Source organism: Salmo salar, chromosome 01 (assembly GCF_965601325.2).
Source record: "Salmo salar chromosome 01, fSalSal1, whole genome shotgun sequence".
Taxonomy (NCBI): Eukaryota; Metazoa; Chordata; class Actinopteri; order Salmoniformes; family Salmonidae; genus Salmo; species Salmo salar.
In genome coordinates, this window is record NC_138291.1 from 19,389,913 (window position 1) to 19,416,581 (window position 26,669).

Sequence of the window (26,669 nt, forward strand, 5' to 3'; positions counted from 1 at the left end):
GTCAATCAGTGTTGCTTCCTAAGTGGACAGTTTGATTTCACAGAAGTGTGATTGACTTGGAGTTACATTGTGTTGTTTAAGTGTTCCCTTTATTTTTTTGAGCAGTGTATATACAAAATACAGCTACAACAACAGCCGCATCACAACTAAATCCACATCACATCACAGTATCCCTCTAACAACAACAGCCGCATCACAACTAAATCCACATCACAGTATCCCTCTAACAACAACAGCCGCATCACAACTGAATCCACATCACATCACAGTATCCCTCTAACAACAACAGCCGCATCACAACTAAATCCACATCACAGTATCCCTCTAACAACAACAGCCGCATCACAACTAAATCCACATCACAGTATCCCTCTAACAACAACAGCCGCATCACAACTGAATCCACATCACATCACAGTATCCCTGTAACAACAACAGCCGCATCACAACTGAATCCACATCACATCACAGTATCCCTCTAACAACAACAGCCGCATCACAACTAAATCCACATCACATCACAGTATCCTTGTAACAACAACAGCCGCAACACAACTAAATCCACATCACATCACAGTATCCCTGTAACAACAACAGCCGCATCACATCTAAATCCACATCACAGTATCCCTCTAACAACAACAGCCGTATCACAACTAAATCCACATCACATCACAGTATCCCTGTAACAACAACAGCCGCATCACAACTAAATCCACATCACATCACAGTATCCCTGTAACAACAACAGTAACATCACATCACAGTATGCCTGTAACAACAACAGTAACATCACATCACAGTATCCCTGTAACAACAACAGTAACATCTCATCACAGTATTCCTGTAACAACAACAGTAACATCACAGTATCCCTGTAACAACAACAGTAACATCACAGTATCCCTGTAACAACAACAGTAACATAACATCACAGTATCCCTGTAACAACAACAGTAACATCACATCACAGTATCCCTGTAACAACAACATCACATCACAGTATTCCTGTAACAACAACAGCTAACATCACAGTATCCCTGTAACAACAACAGTAACATCACAGTATCCCTGTAACAACAACAGTAACATAACATCACAGTATCCCTGTAACAACAACAGTAACATCACATCACAGTATCCCTGTAACAACAACATCACATCACAGTATCCCTGTAACAACAACAGTAACATCACAGTATCCCTGTAACAACAACAGTAACATAACATCACAGTATCCCTGTAACAACAACAGCCGCATCACATCACAGTATCCCTGTAACAACAACATCACATCACAGTATCCCTGTAACAACAACATCACATCACAGTATCCCTGTAACAACAACAGTAACATCACAGTATCCCTGTAACAACAACAGCCGCATCACATCACAGTATCCCTGTAACAACAACATCACATCACAGTATCCCTGTAACAACAACATCACATCACAGTATCCCTGTAACAACAACAGTAACATCACAGTATCCCTGTAACAACAACAGCCGCATCACATCACAGTATCCCTGTAACAACAACAGCAACATAACCCATCCCTGTCTAGGTACTGTATTCCCAACGCGGTGGAGGACACCACTAATAACCGTGTGTTGAGGCTCAACATGGACGCTCACCCTGTCAGCTATATCAATGACCAGGACATGGGTACAGCCTGGGTGTCCAACATACTAACTGGACCTGAGGACATGGACCAAGGGCTGACCATCACCATAGACCTAGTCAACGGGCAGTACCAGGTAATGTCTGTCTGTCTGTCCATCTGTCTGTGTGTATGAAAATATGTTTTTGTTTCTGTGTCTGTTTGGTTAGAATGGATTTAGCCTGTGGTTGAAGTACGCACAAATATCTAATAATCAAGATTAAACTGAGTCAGATTACCAAATATCTACATTCTAATCAAGATTAATCTGAGTCAGATTACCAAAAATCTACATTCTAATCAAGATTAAACCGAGACAGATTACCAAATATCTACATACTAATCAAGATTAAACCGAGTCAGATGACCAAATATCTACATTCTAATCAAGATTAAACCGAGTCAGATGACCAAATATCTACATTCTAATCAAGATTAAACCGAGTTAGATTACCAAATATCTACCTACTAATCAAGATTAAACTGAGTCAGGTTACCAAATATCTACATTCTAATCAAGATTAAACTGAGTCAGATGACCAAATATCTACATTCTAATCAAGATTAAATCGAGTCAGATGACCAAATATCTACATTCTAATCAAGATTAAACCGAGTCAGATTACCAAATATCTACCTACTAATCAAGATTAAACTGAGTCAGATTACCAAATATCTACATTCTAATCAAGATTAAACTGAGTCAGATGACCAAATATCTACATTCTAATCAAGATTAAACTGAGTCAGATGACCAAATATCTACATACTAATCAAGATTAAACCGAGTCAGATTACCAAATATCTACATTCTAATCGGGATTAAACAGAATCAGATGACCAAATATCTACATTCTAATCAAGATTAAACCGAGTCAGATGACCAAATATCTACATTCTAAACAAGATTAAACCGAGTCAGATGACCAAATATCTACATTCTAATGAAGATTAAACCGAGTCAGATTACCAAATATCTACCTACTAATCAAGATTAAACCGAGTCAGATTACCAAATATCTACATTCTAATCGAGATTAAACAGAATCAGATGACCAAATATCTACATTCTAATCAAGATTAAACCGAGTCAGATGACCAAATATCTACATTCTAATCAAGATTAAACCGAGTCAGATTACCAAATATCTACATTCTAATCAAGATTAAACTGAGTCAGATGACCAAATATCTACATTCTAATCAAGATTAAACTGAGTCAGATGACCAAATATCTACATTCTAATCAAGATTAAACCGAGTCAGATGACCAAATATCTACATTCTAATCAAGATTAAACCGAGTCAGATTACCAAATATCTACCTACTAATCAAGATTAAACTGAGTCAGATTACCAAATATCTACATTCTAATCAAGATTAAACTGAGTCAGATGACCAAATATCTACATTCTAATCAAGATTAAACTGAGTCAGATGACCAAATATCTACATACTAATCAAGATTAAACCGAGTCAGATTACCAAATATCTACATTCTAATCGGGATTAAACAGAATCAGATGACCAAATATCTACATTCTAATCAAGATTAAACCGAGTCAGATGACCAAATATCTACATTCTAAACAAGATTAAACCGAGTCAGATGACCAAATATCTACATTCTAATGAAGATTAAACCGAGTCAGATTACCAAATATCTACCTACTAATCAAGATTAAACCGAGTCAGATTACCAAATATCTACATTCTAATCGAGATTAAACAGAATCAGATGACCAAATATCTACATTCTAATCAAGATTAAACCGAGTCAGATGACCAAATATCTACATTCTAATCAAGATTAAACCGAGTCAGATTACCAAATATCTACATTCTAATCAAGATTAAACTGAGTCAGATGACCAAATATCTACATTCTAATCAAGATTAAACTGAGTCAGATTACCAAATATCTACATACTAATCAAGATTAAACCGAGTCAGATGACCAAATATCTACATTCTAATCAAGATTAAACTGAGTCAGGTTACCAAATATCTACATTCTAATCAAGATTAAACTGAGTCAGATGACCAAATATCTACATTCTAATCAAGATTAAACCGAGTCAGATGACCAAATATCTACATTCTAATCAAGATTAAACTGAGTCAGATTACCAAATATCTACATTCTAATCAAGATTAAACTGAGTCAGATGACCAAATATCTACATACTGATCAAGATTAAACAGAGTCAGATTACCAAATATCTACATTCTAATCAAGATTTACCGAGTCAGATTACCAAAGTTGTACATAGTTGTTACAGCTAGAACTGCCAGTATTAGAGCTGTGTTTGAGTGTTAGGTAGAGATGTGTTTGAGTGTTAGGTAGAGCTGTGTTTGAGTGCTAGCTAGAGCTGTGTTTGTGTGTTACATAGATCTGTGAGGTTAGGACAGTACAGAAGGCTGTCTGTCTCCCTGCACCTGTGGTAAGTGTTAGGTAGATCTGTGAGGTTAGGACAGTACAGAAGGCTGTCGGTCTCCCTGCACCTGTGGTGTGTGTTAGGTAGATCTGTGAGGTTAGGACAGTACAGAAGGCTGTCTGTCTCCCTGCACCTGTGGTGAGTGTTAGGTAGATCTGTGAGGTTAGGACAGTACAGAAGGCTGTCTGTCTCCCTGCACCTGTGGTGTGTGTGTTTGTGAGGTGATCTTCAGACAGAGGAAAGCTGAGACAGAGGCTCCATCTCCCTCTGTGTCAAACACAACAAAACTCTTTACAGAGAGAGAGAGGGACAAGGAGGGGGTATGGGGGAGTGTGTGTGTGTGTGTGTGTGTGTGTGTGTGTGTGTGTGTGTGTGTGTGTGTGTGTGTGTGTGTGTGTGTGTGTGTGTGTGTGTGTGTGTTGGATTTGGGGCTGTTCTGACACGGCTTCTAGCTCAAGTCCCAAGATAAAACACTGCCCTTTCCTCTCTGAAGAGTGTGTGTGCGCTCGCATCTGTGTACCGTACACACACACACACACACACACACACACACACACACACACACACACACACACACACACACACACACACACACACACACACACACACACACACACACACACACAAATTTGTCTGGGTAGCCATTGGATTAGCTGTTCAGGAGTCTTATGGCTTGGGGGTAGAAGCTGTTTAGAAGCCTCTTGGACCTAGACTCGATGCTCCGGTATCGCTTGCCGTGCGGTAGCAGAGAGTCTATGACTAGGGTGGCTGGAGTCTTTGATGATTTTTAGGGCCTTCCACTGACACCGCCTGGTATAGAGGTCCTGAATGGCAGGAAGCTTGGCCCCAGTGATGTACTGGGCCGTATGCACCACCCTCTGTAGTGCCTTTGCTGTGGAGGCCGAGCAGTTGCCATACCAGGCAGTGATGCAACCCGTCAGGATGCTCTCGATGGTACAGCTGTAAAATCTTTTGAGGATCTGAGGACCCATGCCAAATTTTTGGAGTCTCCTGAGGGGGAATAGGTTTTGTCGTACCCGCTTCACGACTGTCTTGGTGTGCTTGGACCATGTCAGTTTGTTGTTGATGTGGACGCCAATGAACTTGAAGCTCTCAACCTGCTCCACTACAGCCCCGTCGATGAGAATGGGGGCGTGCTCGGTCCTCTTTTTCCTGTAGTCCACAATCATCTCCTTTGTCTTGATCAAATTGAGGGAGAGGTTGTTGTCCTTGCACCACATGGTCAGGTCTCTGACCTCATCCTTATAGGCTGTCTCATCGTTGTCGGTGATCAGGCCTACCACTGTTGTGTCATCGGCAAACTTGATGATGGTGTTGGAGTCGTGCCTGGCCATGCAGTCATGAGTGAACTGGGAGTACAGGAGGGGACTGAGCACGCACCCCTGAGGGGCCCCCGTGTTGAGGATCAACGTGGCGGATGTGTTGTTACCTACCCTCACCACCTGGGGACGGCCCGTCAGGAAGTCTAGGATACAGTTGCGGAGGTAACTATTTAGTCCCAGGGTCCTTAGCTTAGTGATGAGCTTTGAGGGAGCTATGGTGTTGAACACTGTAGTCAATGAATAGCATTCTCACATAGGTGTTCCTTTTGTCCAGGTGGGAAAGGGCAGTGTGGAGTGCAATAGAGATTGCGTCATCTGTGGATCTGTTGGTGCTGTATGCAAATTGGAGTGGGTCTAGGGTTTCTGGGATAATGGTGTTGATGTGAGCCATGACCAGCCTTTCAAAGCATTTCATGGCTACAGATGTGAGTGCTACGGGTCGGTAGTCATTTAGGCAGGTTACCTTTGTGTTCTTGGGCACAGGGACTATGGTGGTCTGCTTGAAACATGTTGGTATTACAGACTCAGACAGGGAGAGGTTGAAAATGTCAGTGAAGACACTTGCCAGTTGGTCAGCGCATGCTCAGATTACACGTCCTGGTAATCCGTCTGGCCCAGCGGCCTTGTGAATGTTGACCTGTTTAAAGGTCTTACTCAAATCGGCTGTGGAGAGCATGATCACACAGTCATCTGGAATAGTTGGTGCGCTCATGCATGTTTCAGTGTATCTTGCCCAGAAGCGAGCATAGAAGTTATTTAGCTCGTCTGGTAGGCTCATGTCACTGGGCAGCTCGCGGCTGTGCTTCCCTTTGTAGTCTGTAATAGTTTGCAAGCCCAGCCAATAGTTTGCAAGCTTTGCCTGTTTGATGGTTCGTCAGAGGGCATAGCGAGATTTCTTATAAGCTTCCAAGTTGGAGTCCCGCTCCTTGAAAGTGGCAGCTCTACCCTTTAGCTCAGTGCGAATGTTGCCTGTAATCCATGGCTTCTGGTTGGGGTATTAATCTTTAAATTCATTCTAAAACTCACAGGCAGCCAGTGCAGAGACCTTAAAACCGGTGTAATGTGTGCTCTCCGTCTGGTCTTGGTCAGTACCAGTGCTGCAGCATTCTGGCTTTCTGCATTCTGTCTTTCCTGGGTAGATCAGACAGGAGAGTATTACAGTAGTCAACCCTGCATTTTACATTTTAGTCATTTAGCAGACACTCTTATCCAGAGTGACTAGGGTTAAGTAACCTGCTGAAGGGCACATCAGAAGACTTTTCACTTAGTCAGCTTTGAAACAAGAACCTTTCGGTTACTGGCCCAACGCCCTTACCACTATGTAACCTGCTTGTAATAAAAGCATGGAGGAGTCTCTCTGTATCAGCCTGAGAGAGAAATGGCCACACCTTGGCAAGGTGGTGAAAAGCTATTTTGGTCACATTCCTAATGTGTGATTCAAAATTTTGTTCAGAATCTAAAACAACACCTAGGTTTTTTACCTGGTGTTTTATCTTTATTGCCTGGGAATTAAAATGTGTGGCTATATTCTCTCTCTGTGCTTTGGCTCCAACAATAAGTACCTAGGCCTTGTCTTGATTTAGCTGGAGGAAGTTGTGAGCTGTCCAAGTATTTAAATCACTAATATAGTCTAATCATTTATCTGTGGAGCTAAAATCCTCTGGCGACACAGAAATGTAAAGTCGTTTATCATCTGCGTAGCAGTGCAAATCAATGCTATTCTTTCTGATAATGCTGACAATGGGTAACATATATAAACTGAATAGTACCGGACCCAAAATCAAACCTTGTGGAATACCACATGTGATATGTATTTTCTTTGAGTTATGTTCACCAAGGGTGACACAAAACTCTTGACCGGTTTAATAAGTCCGAAACCAATTTAGAACTGGACCGGAGAGGCCAACCCACATCTTCAGTCTGTCCAGAAGGACATCACGGTCAACAGTGTTGAATGCAGCACTTAAATCCAATAGTACAAGGACAGACATCTGTCTGGCATCTGTGTTGCTTCTAAAATCATTTAAAGCTGTGTCTGTTCTGGGCACGAAAACCAGATTGGAATTTTCCCAAAATACAGTTGACACTTAAAAAATCATTACGTTTCAAAACCAATTTCTCCAGAATTTTGCTTAAGAATGGAAGGTTGAAAATTGGTCGAAAATTGCTAAGAGCTGAAGAATCTAGATGACTTTTCTTCAGAAGGGGTTTCACCATAGCAGTTTTTAGTGCAGTGGGGAGAATTCCTGTGAACAGGGAGTGATTAACAATAGCTTGCATTTCTTCAGATATGCAATTAAAAACTGTTTTGAAGAATGTGGTGGGGATGGGATCGAGAAGGCAGGTAGAAGGCTTAAGTTGTGTTATCTCTTTCCTGAGCATGTCTGTTCCAACCAGGGAAAATAAATCCATAGTGCCTTTGCGTGGTAGACTAGGGCACATATCATCAAACATCTCATCAGGTCTCGCTTGACTGATACCCAGCCTAATGTTGGTTATCTTGGTTATCTTATCTCTGAAATATGCCTCAAACTCATCACATTTATATGTGGAGGAAAGTTCACATAGGTTTGCAGGGGTAGGATTTATCAGGCCATCAATGGTCGAGAAGAGCACTCTGGAATTATTCTGATTAATAGTGATCAAGTTAGAAAAATGAGCCCGTCTGGCATTTCTAATTGCCTTGTTATATATGCCAAGTTGCTCTCTCAGTATATCATAATGGACCTGCAACTTTGACTTTCTCCCCTTCCGCTCTGCCTTTCTGCAATTTATCTTTAATTGATTAGTTTCCTAACTCATCCAAGGGCCTCTCTGTTTGGATGTGGCCTTTTTCAACTTTACTGGAGCTATGGCATCAATGGTTGCCCTTAATTTGCTATTAAAGTTATCAACTAAATCATCACAAGAGGAAGGCAGAATAGGTGGTGGGGTATTGTTCCGACACCCAATAAAATCCATAGCAACTTCAGAGGTAAGATAGCGTTTCTTAGTAATGCTTTCAGTTCTACCCTCTGCTATGGGCAACAAGGTAGTAAAAAATGCAGAGTGGTGATCAGATAAAGCAACAATAGAGGATATGTCTATAGAAAGCCCCTTGGTAATAACCAGGTCCAGAGTATGGCCATGGTTATGGGTGGGCCCAGTAACATGTTGAATGAAGTCCATAGAGCTCAAAACATTTAATTTAATTTTCTTCTTCTTATTATTATTTGTGCACCGGGGCCTCCCACTCCTCTTTCTATTCTGGTTAGAGCCAGTTTGCGCTATTCTGTGAAGGGAATAGTACACAGCGTTGTACGAGATCTACAGTTTCTTGGCAATTTCTCGCATGGAATAGCCTTCATTTCTCAGAACAAGAATAGACTGACGAGTTTCAGAAGAAAGTTTATTGTTTCTGGCCATTTTGAGCCTGTAATCGATCCCACAAATGCTGATGCTCCAGATACTCAACTAGTCTAAAGATGGCCAGTTTTATTGCTTCTTTAATCAGGACAACAGTTGTCAGCTGTGCTAACATAATTGCAAAAGTGTTTTCTAATGATCAATTAGGCTTTTAAATGGATTAGCTAACACACCGTGCCATTGGAACACAGGAGTGATGGTTGCTGATAATGGCCCTCTGTACACTTATGTAGATATTTCATAAAAAACAGCAGTTTCAGCTACAATAGTCATTTACAACATTAACAATGTAACACTGTATTTCTGATCAATTTGATGTTATTTTAATGGACAAAAAATTGGCTTTTCTTTCAAAAACAAGAACATTTCTAAGTGACCCCAAACTTTTGAATGGTAGTGTAGATATAAATACACAGAGCTCAAAAGAGAAATAAATTCAATGGCCTTGGAGTCAGTCTCTTTGTCAACATGAGTATTACAATCGCCCAACACAATGACTTAATCATAGTTCTCAAGCACAATAAACAATAGTTCAGGTAAATCAGTAAAAAAAGTGGGGCAGTGCTTTAGTGGCCTATACAGGGTTATGGCTAGCACTGGTGGCTGACATTTAAACTGTATAGCATGATGCTCAGAAGACCCAAAGTCGCCAAACTAAATGTCCTTACAGCTGAGAGCATTAGTAAAGAGAGAGGCTGTCCCTCCACCCTTTTTCCCTTTTCTGATAGGGTATGAAAAGCTGTATTCCGGGGGGGAGGGCCTCAATAAGAGCAGCGCCACAGTCTGATGACAGCCATGTTTCAGTGAGAAACATGCAATCAACTTTGCAGTCAGTAATGAGGTAATTCACGAGAAAGGTTTTACTTGTGATTGCTCTAACATTTAAAAGCGCCATATTCAATGAGTGTGGGCTACTCTGCCCCTGGGGCATCTGCCTCGAGGTAGCCAATGTAATAAAAACCAAATTATTAACGTTACAACCACATTTTCTGACAGTCTCCAATCTATCAGAATGGTAGGAGATAAACGTTTGTATTAACTCACTAGAAGGCGGAGTTAAAGGAACATAAATTAGCTTACTCACAATAACCAAAGTGCCATTTCTACAGGAGTTGATATGGTTTCCAAGTCCTCTGTTGCTTGTTCTGACAGGGACGACTGGAGCACTACCAGACACTGTCCGTCAGTCTCTAAAACAGTTTGCGATGTTGCTGGAACTAATCCTGGAATCCCTGCTGTTAGGGTGAATCTGTCTCAAAAAGTGCTGTTTGCTCCCACAGCAAATCAAAGTTGTCACAAAAAGAGACATTCCTGTTGTTGCAAAGTTTCTTCAGGTACTCGTTCAGAGTCGTCTGAAACGTTCCGAACCCCTTTGGTAGCACAGGAGAGGGCCAGAGATAATTATTTTCTTCCCTGTACTAGCGTGGGTGTTAAATGTTATTTGTAGTCCTCCGTCACTTCCTCAGATTGCCTAAAACGAAGGACGTTAAAACTTACTTGACTGATGATGGTGTCAGTATTGGAGTAGTTGACGAGAACCGTGGGCAGTAGGGAGTTGATATCATGGACACGGACTCCTAGGTGACAGTGGACCTTGGTAGGTCCACAGATCGTAGGCAGGCCAAAATCTCTCACCATCAAGCTGCCCACAATGATAGTGTTCGTGATGGAATCTGATCGGGAAGCGACCTGCTGAGCTGCTGTGGCCATGGGGGAGGGTGCCACTGGGCGGCCGCTGGCTGTTGGTACACACCCAGGATCCGCGCTGACTCCAAGGGCTCAAGCGGGGTAAACCAGTTTGATAGCTGGACCGAATCTTCTCGGATAGATGGAGGGTGGCCAAACTGCCTCCCCAATCTCCTACGCCTTTGCGAGTGTCCAATCTCCCATGGGCCGCGGAGTTCAGCTTAAAATCTGTCCGTTGGATTGGGACAGATCAACGTCGCCCGACTCTGCTATAGGAGGCATTTGAAACTGAGATTGGGTTTGCCTGGGTTACAGCAAGGTTGGTGCACTTAGAAAGCAGGTTATCCTTTTCTCGCAGCTGAGCTAGCAGCCGGAGGATCTCTTCCCTAAGCTGCTTGATGGTGGGGCTTTTTTCATTGAGATTATCTACAGATATCATATACAAGGCTAATTGTATTTCATTGCAGTCTGTGTGATTGAGAACTTTTCAAAAGTAATCAAATAAAATGTTATTGGTCACGTACACGTTTAGCAGATGTTATTGCGGGTGTAGCGATATGCTTGTGTTTCTAGCTCCAACAGTGCAGTAATATCTAACAATTTCACAACAATACACACAATGCAATACACACAAATCTAAAGTAAGGAATGGAATTAAGAATATATAGACTAAAATACAGTAGAATAGAATACAGTATATACATATGAGATGAGTAATGCAAAATATGTAAACATTATTAAAGTGACTGGTGTTCCATTATTTAAGTGGCCAGTAATTTCAAGTCTATGTATATAGGGCAGCAGCCTCTAAGGTGCTAGTGAAGTACCGGAATGCCTTGCGACAGGAAATGAGAACAAGAATTTGTTTAAAAACATGATTAGCCATGTTGTGCGCTGGCTAGTTACCTACCTTTCTTTCATTGTTATGCACATTATGAAGTTGTATAATATAACATAAATTATGGAATTCACTAGAATAACTTTTCGTCTCATAACTGACATTCTGAATCATAACATTGAAACATTGTTCATCTATAATGAATAAGTCAATTTATATTCACATGTAGCAACATGGCGCCTGGCTCTAAAGTTGGCCCAACTATCATTCTATTTTCAGATCTTCCATAGTTTAGTTCTTGGTCTATGATTCTCTCTGCAACTGACAAGACCAGCAAGAACACTATAATGTTGTTTTTATTCAGCCTCAGAACGACAGTGTGGACGTGTGTCATTAATGTCTGTGTGTCCTGTCTGTTTGTAGGTGTTCTATGTGATCCTGCAGTTGGTCAGTCCCCAGCCAGAGGCCTTGCACATCCAGAGGAGATGCAGTAACAGCAGCAGCAGCAGTAACAGTAGCAGTGTAGAAACAGAATGGCTAGACTGGCAGTACATGGCCAGAGACTGCAGCCTGTTTGGTCTGCAAAACAATGGACCCTTGCTTAGACCAGACTCTGTCAATTGTCTACAGTTCCCCAGGTAAGGAGCCGCTCAACACAAAGCCCACACTTCTTTATCTTTATCAGAGATAGTCATTACTGAGGGTTTATCAGAGATAGCCATTACTGAGGGTTTATCAGAGATCGATTACGGAGGGTTTATCAGAGATCGATTACTGAGGGTTTGTCAGAGATAGTCATTACTGAGGGTTTATCAGAGATAGTCATTACTGAGGGTTTATCAGAGATTTCCATTACTGAGGGTTTATAAGAGATATTCATTACTGAGGGTGTGACGATCGTCAAAAGGAGTAGACCAAGGTGCAGCGTGGAAACTGGTCATATTTATTGTAACTCAGAACACTCAAACAAAATAACAAACTAAGAAAAAACGAACTTCACATTCTGCAGGCTTACTGAGCTGACAAAAACAAGATCCCACACTGAAGGAGGGAAAAAGGGCTGCCTAAGTATGATTCCCAATCAGAGACAACGATAGACAGCTGCCTCTGATTGGAAACCATACTAGGCCAATCAAAGAAAAAACAACAACATAGAAATATGACACATAGAATGCCCACTCCATGTCACACCCTGACCTAACCAATCAGAGAAAAACGGCTCTCTCAGGTCAGGACGTGACAGTACCCCCCCTTAAGGTGCGGACTCCCGGCCGCAAACCTGAACCTATAGGGAGGGTCCGGGTGGGCATCTACTCATGGTGGCGGCTCCAGTTCGGGGCGTAGCCCCCACTCCGCCCGCTGATCCCTCCGCTTTTGTATTGCCGGAGGAACCAGACCGTGGATCTTCGCCGGAAGCTCTGAACCGTGGATTGTCATCGAAGGAACCGGACCGAGGATCATCGCCGGATGTTCTGTACTGCAGGCCGCTGCTGGAGGCTCTGGGCTGCAGGCCGCCGCTGGAGGCTCTTGATTGCAGACCGCCGCTGAAGACTCTGGGCTGCAGGCCGCCTCTGGAGGCTCTGGACTGCAGACCGCCGCTGGAGACTCCGGACTGCAGACCGTCGCTGGAGGCTCCAGACTGCAGGCCGTCTCAGAAGGCTCTGGACTGTAGGCCATCTCAGGAGGCTCCGGACTGTTGCCGTCTCAGGAGGCTCCGGACTGTAGGCCGTCTCAGTAGGCTCCGGACTGTAGGCCGTCTCAGGAGGTTCCGGACTGTAAGCCGTCTCAGGAGGTTCCGGACTGGGGACCGTCGCTGCAGGCTCCGTGCCTTGGATCATCACTACAGGCTCCGCGCCATGGATTATCACTGGCGGCTTCGTGCCATGGATCATCCCTACAGGCTCCGGGCCATGGATTATCACTGGAGGCTTCGTGCCATGGATCATCCCTACAGGCTCCGGGCCATGGATTATCACTGGCGGCTTCGTGCCATGGATCATCCCTACAGGCTCCGGGCCATGGATCATCACTGGAGGCTTCGTGCCATGGATCATCACTGGAGGCTTCAGACCATGGATCATCACTGGAGGCTTCATACGTGGAGCCTGAACAGGTCTCACCGTACTAGGGAACGTTGCTGGAGGCTCCGGACTGGGGAACGTCGCTGGGAGCTCTGGACTGGGGAACGTCGCTGGAGGCCGGGTGCGCAGAGCAGGCACAGGGTATACTGGGCCGTGGAGGCGCACTGGAGGTCTGGAGCTTATGGCTAGCACAACCCGTCCTGGCTGGATACTTACTTTAGTCCGGCAAGGGCGGGTCGCTGGCACAGGACGAACTGGGCTGTGCAGGTGCACCGGCGACACAGTGCATAGAACTGGCGCAGGATATACTGGGCCTTGGAGGCGCATTGGAGGTCTGGAGCTTATGACTGGCACAACCCGTCCTGGCTGGATACCCCCCGTAGCCCGGCAAGCGTGGGGCGTTGGAACAGGTCGCACTGGTTTGTGCTGGCGAACTGTGGGTACCGTGCATAGAGCCTGGTCGCAGGATAACCTGGGCCGAAGAGACGCACCGGAGACCAGGAACGCTGAGCCGGCACAATCCTTCCTGGCTGAATGCCAACTCTAGCACGGCCACTGCGGGGAGTTTGCACAGAGCGCACCGGGCCGTGGCTTCGCACTGGAGACACCGTGCGCATTACCACATAACCCGGTGCCTGACCAGTCCTATTCTCCCCACCGTAAGCACGGGGATTTGGCTCAGGTCTCCACCCTGACTGCCAATCTCCCTGTGTGCCCCCCCCCACATTTTTTGGGGTGGCTGCCTCTTGTGCTTGCCTCGTTGCCGGGCTAGTTCCTCTTCTCGTTGCCGCTCTGCTCTTGCTGCCTCCACATGTTCCCATGGGAGGCGATCCCATCCAGCCTGGATCTCCTCCCACGTCCAGGATCTCTTGCCGTTCAGGATGTCCTCCCAGGTCCACTCCTGATCACGCTGCTTGGTCCTCTTGTGGTGGGATCTTCTGTGACGATCGTCAAAAGGAGTAGACCAAGGTGCAGCGTGGAAAGTGCTCATATTTATATTTATTGTAACTCAGAACACTCAAACAAAATAACAAACAAAGGAAAAATGAACGTCACGTTCTGCAGGCTTACTGAGCTGACAAAAACAAGATCCCACACTGAAGATGGGAAAAAGGGCTGCCTAAGTATGATTCCCAATCAGAGACAACGATAGACAGCTGCCTCTGATTGGAAACCATACTAGGCCAATCAAAGAAAAGAAAAAAAACATAGAAATATGACACATAGAATGCCCACCCCATGTCACACCCTGACCTAACCAAACATTGAAAAACGGCTCTCTCAGGTCAGGGCATGACAGAGGGTTTATCAGAGATAGCCATTACTGAGGGTTTATCAGAGATTTCCATTACTGAGGGTTTATCAAAGATTACCATTACTGAGGTTTATCAGAGATCGATTACTGAGGGTTTATCAGAGATAGTCATTACTGAGGGTTTATCAGATATAGTTATTACTGGTTTATCAGAGATTGATTACTGAGGGTTTATCAGAAATAGCCATTACTGAGGGTTTATCAGAGATAGTCATTACTGAGGGTTTATCAGAGATATTCATTACTGAGGGTTTATCAGAGATAGCCATTACTGAGGGTTTATCAGAGATAGTTATTACTGAGAGTTTATCAGAGATAGCCATTACTGAGGGTTTATCAGAGATAGCCATTACTGAGGGTTTAGCAGAGATAGACATTACTGAGGGTTTAGCAGAGATAGACATTACTGAGGGTTTATCAGAGAAAGATTACTGAGGGTTTATCAGAGATAGTTATTACTGAGAGTTTATCAGAGATAGCCATTACTGAGGGGTTATCAGAGATAGACATTACTGAGGGTTTAGCAGAGATAGACATTACTGAGGGTTTATCAGAGAAAGATTACTGAGGGTTTATCAGTAATGGGCCGTCACCACCATAATGGGACTTTTATTAATTGTTTTATTCTGTGTTGTTACAGCATTCAACCCAAATAATCAGAACCAAAAACATTGAAAACGTGATTCGTTTTTAATAATCTAACCGAAACCAACACTCACTCACACACACACACACACACACACACACACACACACACACACACACACACACACACACACACACACACACACACACACACACACACACACACACACACACACACACACACACACACACAAACCCACACACACATACACACTGTTGTTGACTTTGTCCTCTCTGTTTCAGTGATGTCCCATACTCCCAAGGTAACATCACCTTCAGTATGTTGACTCCAGAGCCAAACCTGCGTCCAGGCTACAATGACTTCTATAACACCCCTGCCCTGCAGCAGATGGTTCAGGCCACCTGGGTCAGGATCCACCTGAGTGGACAGTACCACACGCAAAATACAGGGGCGCCCCAACGCCACCGCTACTACGGTGTCAATGAGATCACCATCAGTGGAAGGTGAGAGACATAGAGTCTATTTAAGCTTGTTATGAACTGTTATGCACTGTTATAATCATTGATTTATATTGGTGGGGGGAGGGGGGCATCAAGGTCTGGTCAGGTTTTCACAAAGCATCTCAGAGTAGGAGTGCTGATCTAGGATACGTTTAGCCTTTTAAATCATAATGAATAAGAAAGGGGACCTGATCCTAGATTAGCCCTCCTACTCTGAGCCGCTTTGTGAATACAGGCTTGGGGCTTTGGAGGTATGCACACCTGGTGGACATGTTTAGTATTTCAATCACTGAAATAAAGCTAAATTAAAACTATGAGAGTGAAACAAAGAGACCGAATGCCTAATGGAAATACAGTCACTAAGGTCACAGTTATAAGATAACAGTGGTCCTGCCACATCATCTACACAGGCTGTTATTAGGAACTTTATTTACATTGCCATAATTCCTCAATAATTCCACCATCACACAGTTGATGAGTGAAGGGACAGCCTTTCTCTGATAAGAGTGTTTGTGGAATATGGTGTGTGCATGTGTGTGTGTGTTTTGTGTGTGTGTCTGTGTGTGTGTGTGTTTGAATGATGTCCCGTGATCAGAAAATGACCAGACTGCCATGACAGTTTCATGTGGCCGTCCCTGGCAGGGCTAGAGGTCAGGGGTTGAAGCTAAGGACCCCTGGCTTGCTGTCCCTTCAGATGCCTGTGTTTTTAACCACTCTGAATGAGCCCACATTAGCGCAGGTCATGTCCACACACAACAGGCACACACACCCTGTATGTCTAGTGTGAGTTAGACCAGTGGTTCCCAACCAGGGATACTAGGACCCCTGGGGGTAGTTGACCTATCCAAGACTCATGAGACCATAGGCCTACTGGTAAAATGCAAATGAGGGGTACTTCAGGGCAAAATTCAGTTGGTGGTACAGTAACCGAAAAAGGTTTGGAACCACTGAGATAGACAGCAGTGCATTGTTGGCTGTCAGGGAAACTTAATTCAGGCTTCTAATGTATTCCTCCTACTGCGGGCCACTACAGGCACTCAATCTGTGTTGCGCTTTTCTTTTCTCTCCTCTTCTCTTTAGCCAGGCTTTAGTGTTTCCTGTCTCTCCAGAGGCACAGTCATCTTGTTATAGTCCTGTATACATCTCTTCATTAAACACCCTCCACTCTTATGACTAATTAATGACTAATTATGTCATTATAAAGAAGACAGTAATGTCAGTCTCCCCCCCCCCTCTCTCTCTCTCTCCCCGCTGTCTCTCGCTCTCTATCTGAGTGGAATAAGCTTATGTAATTAAGGGCAGGTTACAGTGAAGAGGGAAGGAGAATTACACATGCTCAAATCTCATCGTTGCTAATTTCTTCAGAGGCATCCCAACCCACACCCTCCTCCCACTTCTATCGCTCTCTCTCCCTTTCTCTCTGTCTCTGTCTCCCCCTCTCTCTCTCTCTCTCTCTCTCTCTCTCTCTCTCTGTCTCCCTCTCCCTCTCTCTCTCTCTCTGTCTCCCCCTCTCTCTCTCTCTCTCTCTCTCTCTCTCTCTCTCTGTCTCCCTCTCCCTCTCTCTCTCTCTCTGTGTCTCCCTCCCTCTCTGTTTTTCATAGGTGTGTGTATGCAGGCTTGTTGAGGAGACAGAGGCCAGTAAATGTGTGTATTCTTTAATTTAGCTCGTGTCTCAATTTCTAAAATAATGTAACAAAAAAAATAGGAACTCAGTCAGAGTTAGAGTTACACGGAACCCAAACCGGTTGTGCGCGTGTGCCATCGTGCGCCATCGTTTATAAATGTATTTTGTCCCCCCACACCAAACGCGATCACGACACGCAGGTTAAAATATCAAAACAAGCTCTGAACCAATTCTATTAATTTGGGGACAGGTCGATAAGCATTAAACATTTATGGCATTTGTCCTATTTAGCTAGCTTGCTGTTGCTAGCTAATTTTTCCTGAGTTGTTATTTTACCTGAAATGCACAAGGTCCTCTACATAAAATTAATCCACACATAAAATGGTCAACCGAATCGTTTCTTGTCATCTCTCCTCCTTCCAGGCGTTTTCTTCTCTTGACTTTATATTGCGATAGGCAACTTTCAGAAATTAGGTGTGCATTACCGCCACCAACCTCGTTCGTCTTTCAGTCACCCACGTGGGTATAACCAATGAGAAGATGGCACGTGGGTACCTGCTTCTATAAACCAATGAGGAGATGGGAGAGGCAGGACTTGCAGTGCGATCTGCGTCACAAATAGAGCTCACTTCTATTTTAGCCCTTGGCAATGCAGACGCTCGTTGGCGCGCACAAGCAATAATTGCAATAATTGAATAATATAGATTTCTAAATGTATTGCTTGCGAGCGGTGCAGTCAGCCTGTTAAAATAGTAGAATACTCAAGGTGCAATTTAATTTATTTTATTTTGTTGTCAGTCACTGACAGTCACTCAATTAGCCCATGTCAGGTAAAACAAATGTAGATAGGTAAGTTAGTCTAGCAGCCAGCTATCTGAACTTGTAGTAATCATGGGCCCCCATTGATGTTGTTAGACACTCTCGCTCAGATATCATATTAAAAACATTGTGTGGGTATAGGTGTGGGTATGGATGTGGATGTGGGTACCAGACCCGCGAGCCACTGCGGCCCCTCATTATGAGTTCCGATTTTTTTGTAGCCCCCACCCCCATCAAAACTGCCCATCCCTGGTTTAGGAGAATGGGATTTCAGACCCTACTGTACTATAGTTGGCCCCCTACCTGTGTGGAGTTTCTGTGTGCAACAATGCATGTTAACATGTTTAAGGATGCAGAATTCTTTCACCTTTCCTAGAATTCCCAGGTTTTCCAGAAACTCCAGTGTTACCAGCCCACGGATATTGTTGCGGTCACTTTGTCTAGGGGTTCTAGGCCTAGTTACAAAGGGGGGAAAAAGTATTTGATCCCCTGCTGATTTTGTATGTTAGCCCACTGACAAAGAAATGATCAGTCTATAATTTTAATGTTAGGTTTATTTGAACAGTGAGAGACAGAATAACAACAAAAATATCGAGAAAAACGCATGTCAAAAATGTTATAAATTGATTTGGATTTTAATGAGGGAAATAAGTATTTGACCCCCTCTCAATCAGAAAGATTTCTGGCTCCCAGGTGTCTTTTATACAGGAGGAGGAATGCTGCCTATGACCCCAAGAACACCATCTCAACCGTCAAACATGGAGGTGGAAACATTATGCTTTGGGGGTGTTTTTCTGCTAAGGGGACAGGACAACTTCACCGCATCAAAGGGACGATGGACGGGCCATGTACCGTCAAATCTTGGGTGAGAACCTCCTTCCCTCAACCAGGGCATTGAAAATGGGTCGTGGATGTGTATTCCAGCATGACAATGACCCAAAACACACGGCCAAGGCAACAAAGGAGTGGCTCAAGAAGAAGCACATTAAGGTCCTGGAGTGGCCTAGCCCTCCCATAGAAAATCTGTGGAGGGAGCTGAAGGTTCGAGTTGCCAAACGTCAGCCTCGAAACCTTAATGACTTGGAGAAGATCTGCAAAGATGAGTGTGACAAAATCCCTCCTGAGATGTGTGCAAACCTGGTGACCAACTACAAGAAACGTCTGACCTCTGTGATTGCCAACAAGGGTTTTGCCACCAAGTACTAAGTCATGTTTTGCAGAGGGGTGAAATACTTATTTCCCTCATTAAAATGCAAATCAATTTATAACATTTTTGACATGCGTTTTTCTGGATTATTTTGTTGTTATTCTGTCTCTCACTGTTCAAATAAACCTACCATTAAAATTATAGACTGATCATTTCTTTGTAAGTGGGAAAACATACAAAATCAGCAGGGGATCAAATACTTTTTTCCCCCACTGTACATGGTCTGTAACCTAAATGAGTGTGTACATTTGTGTGAGAAATCAGCATTTGAGGACCGTGTTGGATGCACGTGCCCAGGAGATAGCAACTTACCAAGTTCAGGGCCAGCTCCGTCGTTACCTCTTGGTTGGCCAGTCCAAGATGGCGATGAAAACAAATATATACAAAAAGGAAAACTACAAACAGGCATGCCTAAACTAAAGAATCAAAATCAAAAGAAAGGCCTTACGAACCAGCAGCCTCACGGCTTGCAACACCTTTTGGTAACATGATACCTCGCCAGTCCATGCATTTCCAGACTCCCAAATAGCAATGTCCACAAGTGGGTGATAGCAGAGATGTTTCTGTTGTTGTCTTCCCATTTGAGGTAGGCAAAGAAGAATCACCTTGAAAACATCACCACTGTGAGCTAATTTGAAAGAAAACCAACAGCATATTTAAATAATAGCTAGGCCTACATGTAATGAAAGTTTAGGTTTGATTTACATTAGCTGATTTTGTGCCTGCCAGTAGGCTGTAGGATACTCCGCTAGCAGCTTGCTAGCTAGCTGGCTAAAAACAGCAAGCAAACTAGCCTTTTATCTACCCACACCTCCCCCAAGTGAAATAATACAATTTATAAATAAAAATAGTATGTCTTCACATCACGGAGAAAAGGCTCATGGCTACCAGTTGTTTTTACTGTGTAGCAGTAGTTATTACTTCTCAACAAAGTACCTTTTTGGGGGGGGGGGGGGTTCTAATAAGGCTACAATGTTGTTTGGTTTATTGTTTGAACAGTCGCTGAGATTATATTTGATTATCAATGCTACTTTGATGCATGGCCTATAGATCAGATCACTGACCCCATGGCTCTGCAAGGAATGATACAGCGCGTCTCAATTTTCAGGTAGCACAAAAGTACATTGAATGCTGGAGCGTATTACAAGGAGCCGCCATTTTTGTGACAAAATCTACTACAAAATCTCCGTAGAGTGTGTAGACCCTTTAATTGGCAGTACCTGATGTGCTTATCAACCAGGCTCAGCACCTGGACAAGGTTGCTGCTGCCCCCTGGGGGAATGGAGGGTTGAAGTGGTAGTGAGCTGTAGTGTGTTGTCTAAACTACCTAACCTATTCCCTAACACCAGTTGGAGGATTCTCTCCTGATTTCAGGAATATTCCAACCGGAATTTCTGGAAAATCTGGGGATTTTAGGAAAGTTACCAGAATTTTGCAACCCTTTTATATGTTAGAGTTGTTTGTGGAGATTAGGTTCTTGTCTGGAATTGAAGCACGTGCTTTTAAGCACCTCTCTATTCAGATGATATTACCCTCAACACCTTGAGAAGAAAGAGGGATGAGAGAGAGGAAAGCGACAGCATCTGAATGTCTGTATGAATAATTAATGTGGTGACCTGCAGCGGTGTATGTGTGTGTGTGTCTGTCTGTGTGAGAGAGAAAGAGAGAGAGAGAATTTTTATTGTTTATTTCACTTTTGTTTATTATCTACTTCACTTGCTTTGGCAATGTTAGTATTTGTTTCCCATGCCAATAAAGCCCTTAAATTGAATTGAGAGAGAGAGAGAGAGAGAGAGAGAGAGAGAGAGAGAGAGAGAGAGAGAGAGAGAGAGAGAGAGAGATTGAGAGAGAGATTGAGACATGTCAGGTTGGATGTCGTACATCACAACAGGACTGATATTTCCACTGGCCTTTATAAATGTTGAATGGGACATCTAATATATATTCAGAGAGAGAGAGCTGGCCAGCCAGCCAGCCAGCAAGCACAATGAGTTGCCTATCAGAGGGTGTTGCTTTGAAATGAAATGTAAAGATTTTGCAATGACTCTTCCCATATCATGTAGCATGAGTAGTAAACAGTTGAAGCATTCTACGCGCTAAAGGGTCTCATTAGTTGTATATGATACATCTCCATCTATATTATATTATAATGTAATATAGTTTAGATAATAATATATGCCATTTAGCAGATGTTTTATCCAAAGCGACTTAGTCTCTCTCTCTCTCTCTCTCTCTCTCTCTTTCTCTCTCTCTCTCTCTCTCTCTCTCTCTCTCTCTCTCTCTCTCTCTCTCTCTCTCTCCCCCCCCTCCTCTCTGTCTTTCTCTCAATTCAATTTAAGGGCTTTATTGGCATGGGATTTTTTTTTAAACATTGCCAAAGAAAGTGAAGTGGATAATAAACAAAAGTGAAATAAACAATACAAATTAACAGTAAGCATTACACACATTACATAAAATAATAAATACATTTCAAATGTCATATTATGTGCAAATAGTTAAAGTACCAAAGGGAAAATAAATTGGATTTATTTTCAAATTCTTCGTGGATCTGTGTAATCTGAGGGAAATATGTGTCTCTAATATGGGGACTCATCTGAGGTAATGGCTTTGTTATGGAACGTTTGGGAATCGCTTCCTTTTAGGTGGTTGTTTTCTGGATTTTGATAATTAGCGGGTATCGGCCTAATTCTGCTCTCTATGCATTATTAGGTGTTTTACGTTGTACACTGAGGATATTCAGAGTCTCAATTTTGTGTTTGTCCTGTTTTGTGAATTCTTGGTTGGTGAGTAGACCCCAGACCTCACAACCATAAAGGGCAATGGGTTCTATAACGGATTCAAGTATTTTTTAGCCAGATCCTAATTGGTATGTCAAATTTTATGTTCCTTTTGATGGCATAGAAGGCCCTTCTTGCCTTGTCTCTCAGGTCGTTTACAGCTTTGTGGAAGTTTCCTGTGGCACTAATGGTGTGTGCTCTAGTCCAGTGGTTCCCAAACTTTTTATAGTCCCGTACCCCTTCAAACATTCAACCTCCAGCTGCGTACCCCCTCTAGCACCAGGGTCAGCACACTCTCAAATGTTGTTTTTTACCATCATTGTAAGCCTGCCGCACACACACTATACGATATGTTTATTAAACATAAGAATGAGTGTGAGTTTTTGTCACAACCCGGCTCCTGGGAAGTGACAAAAAGCTCTTATAGGACCAGGGCACAAATAATAATACACTGCTCAAAAAAATAAAGGGAACACTTAAACAACACATCCTAGATCTGAATGAAAGAAATAATCTTATTAAATACTTTTTTCTTTACATAGTTGAATGTGCTGACAACAAAATCACACAAAAATAATCAATGGAAATCCAATTTATCAACCCATGGAAGTCTGGATTTGGAGTCACACTCAAAATGAAAGTGGAAAACCACACTACAGGCTGATCCAACTTTGATGTAATGTCCTTAAAACAAGTCAAAATGAGGCTCAGTAGTGTGTGTGGCCTCCAAGTGCCTGTATGACCTCCCTACAACGCCTGGGCATGCTCCTGATGAGGTGGCAGATGGTCTCCTGAGGGATCTCCTCCCAGACCTGGACTAAAGCATCCGCCAACTCCTGGACAGTCTGTGGTGCAACGTGGCGTTGGTGGATGGAGCGAGACATGATGTCCCAGATGTGCTCAATTGGATTTAGGTCTGGAGAACGGGCAGGCCAGTCCATAGCATCAATACCTTCCTCTTGCAGGAACTGCTGACACACTCCAGCCACATGAGGTCTAGCCTTGTCTTGCATTAGGAGGAACCCAGGGCCAACCGCACCAGCATATGGTCTCACAAGGGGTCTGAGGATCTCATCTTGGTACCTAATGACAGTCAGGCTACCTCTGGCGAGCACATGGAGGGCTGTGCGGCCCCCCAAAGAAATGCCACCCCACACCATGACTGACCCACCGCCAAACCGGTCATGCTGGAGGATGTTGCAGGCAGCAGAACGTTCTCCACGGCGTCTCCAGACTGTCACGTCTGTCACGTGCTCAGTGTGAACCTGCTTTAATCTGTGAAGAGCACAGGGCGCCAGTGGCGAATTTGCCAATCTTGGTGTTCTCTGGCAAATGCCAAACGTCCTGCACGGTGTTGGGCTGTAAGCACAACCCCCACCTGTGGACGTCGGACCCTCATACCACCCTCGTGGAGTCTGTTTCTGACCGTTTGAGCAGACACATGCACATTTGTGGCCTGCTGGAGGTCATTTTGCAGGGCTCTGGCAGTGCTCCTCCTGCTCCTCCTTGCACAAAGGCGGAGGTAGCGGTCCTGCTGCTGGGTTGTTGCCCTCCTACGGCCTCCTCCACGTCTCCTGATGTACTGGCCTGTCTCCTGGTAGCACCTCCATGCTCTGGACACTACGCTGACAGACACAGCAAACCTTCTTGCCACAGCTGGCATTGATGTGCCATCCTGGATGAGCTGCACTACCTGAGCCACTTGTGTGGGTTGTAGACACCGTCTCATGCTACCACTAGAGTGAAAGCACCGCCAGCATTCAAAAGTGACCAAAACATCAGCCAGGAAGCATAGGAACTGAGAAGTGGTCACCCCCTGCAGAACCACTCCTTTATTGGGGGTGTCTTGCTTATTGCCTATAATTTCCTCCTGTTGTCTATTCCATTTGCACAACAGCATGTGAAATGTATTGTCAATCAGTGTTGCTTCCTAAGTGGACAGTTTGATTTCACAGAAGTGTGATTGACTTGGAGTTACATTGTGTTGTTTAAGTGTTCCCTTTATTTTTTTGAGCAGTATATAATAATAATCAATCATTTTGCTCTTTATTTAATCATCTTACATATAAAACCTTATTTGTTCATTGAAAAGTGTGGTTAATGAGAAGGGTGTGCTTGAAAGGATGCTCATAACTCTGTAATGTTGGGTTGTATTGGAGAGTCTCAGTCTTAAATCATTTTCCACACACAGTCTGTGCTTGTATTTCGTTTGCAGGATACTCTGAGTGCAGCCCAATCCAGAAATCTGACAGTGGCTTCTGATTAAATTCAGTTTTCACAGAACCGCTTGTTTCAATTTCGATGAGGCTCTCTTGTTCAGATATTGGTAAGATATTGGTAAGTCGACTGGAGGCAGGGCATGAAAGGGATAATGAATCCAGTTGTTTGTGTCATCCGTTTTCTGGAAAGTACCTGCGTAATTGCGCACCCAGACACTCAGGTGCTTCACAATATCACATTTGACATTGTCTGTAAGCTTGAGTTAATTTGCACACAAAAAATCATACAATGATGGAAAGACCTGTGTGTTGTCCTTAATGCAGACAGAGAAGAGCTTCAACTTCTAGATCATAGCCTCAAATTTGTCCCGCACATTGAATATTGTTGTGGAGAGTCCCTGTACTCCAAGATTCAGATCATTCAGGTGAGAAAAAACATCACCCAGATAGGCCAGTCGTGTGAGAAACTTGTCATCATGCAAGCGGTCAGACAAGTGAAAATTATGGTCAGTGAAGAAAACTTTAAGCTCGTCTCTCAATTCAAAAAAACTTGTCAATACTTTGCCCCTTGATAACCAGCGCACTTCTGTATGTTGTAAAAGTGTTACATGGTCGCCGCCCATATCATTGCAAAGTGCAGAAAATACACAAGAGTTCAGGGGCCTTGCTTTAACAAAGTTTTCACTGTAGTGTCCAAAACATCTTTCAAGCTGTCAGGCATTCCCTTGGCAGCAAGAGCCTCTCGGTGGATGCTGCAGTGTACCTAAGTGGCGTCGGGAGAAACTGCTTGCACGTGTGTTACCACTCTACTATGTCACAATGTCATGGCTTTTGCACCATCAGTACAGATACCAACACATCTTGACCACCAAAGTCCATTTGATGTCACAAGCTGTCCAGTCCTTTAAAAATATCCTCTCCTATTGTCCCAGTTTCCAGTGGTTTGCAGAAGAGGATGTCTTCCTTAATTAACCCCCCATAAATGTAATGGACATATACCAGGAGCTGTGCCAGGCCCGCCACGTCTGTTGACTCATCCAGCTGTAACGCAAAGAATTCACTGGCTTGTATGCGAAGCAGTAATTGTCTCAAAACATCTCCTGCCATATCACTGATGCGTCTTGAAGCAGGATTGTTTGATGAAGGCATTGTCTGTGTCGTTATTTTGGCCTTTCCCCCCAGCATTGTCCCAGCCATATCCGCGGCAGCAGGAAGAATTAAGTCCTCCACAATAGTATGGGGGCTTGCCTGTAGTAGCCACTCAGTAGCTCACCATATAAGACGCTTCTAGTCCCCTTATTATTAATGGTATCTGTTGCTTTTATGCATGTCTTATGTCGTGGAAATTCAGTACTGAGAGAGACTTGGTAATTTCTTCAAACAGTCATCTTTATTTAATATTGATTAATTATTGCAATAATGAAACTGTCAGCCCAACAGTCTTGACAGACTGTTAGGCTGAGAGCCTTCTCTTTACAGACTGCACAGTTTATATAGCTAATAACCAGAATGCTTGGTTCCACCCCTCCCATATTCATCTCCTGGTTATCTGCCTCTGGTGTTATTTTTAACCCCACCTTGTCTTAGTTTCCCAGATGCCAGGATAATTAGGAATACTAAGGCCTTTGTTCTGCTTCTCCAAGCTATCTCTGTCCCGGCTAAACATACACCATATCTATGGAATGCAGGCTTAATCAGACCGGAGACATATGTCTCACACGCACCACTAATCATAGAATGGAATGTAGCTGTTGGTTTTTATCACCAAGAGATCAATCAATTGTCAGCTCTGGCTATCACTAGTAAAACCACAAGCCCAGATTAGCTGCAGGGTGCTAGAGTGGAGACCATAAAATACAGCATTAGCAGGACAGAAATATCTTACAATTTGTTATGTAAATAATTGTTACTTATCCAACAAATAACGTGAATACATAATTTTTCCCTCACATTCCCTTTTTGAAGAATCTAAGCTTCTTCTAGAAAATCTAAGGGTACAAGCATCACATAATTATTGTTAAGCATATACATATGTAAACAAACAAAGTACATATTTCTGGTCCCTGACATTTCATCCATGCAGAAGAGGAACCTTTCTTTGGTTGCTGAGTTTTAGACCTAAACACAGTCAATCTGGAACAGAAA

The 26,669-nt window shown here is 43.5% G+C and overlaps 1 protein-coding gene across 1 annotated transcript in view; it reads left to right on the forward strand.

The window, feature by feature from the left end:
• ush2a (Usher syndrome 2A (autosomal recessive, mild)) overlaps positions 1-26,669 on the forward strand; it is a 477,069-nt gene that overhangs the window by 63,300 nt on the left and 387,100 nt on the right. The window contains 3 exon segments of the mRNA XM_082957499.1: positions 1,569-1,761; positions 11,799-12,013; positions 15,660-15,881. Of these exon segments, the coding sequence (XP_082813625.1) occupies positions 1,569-1,761; positions 11,799-12,013; positions 15,660-15,881 (630 nt within the window).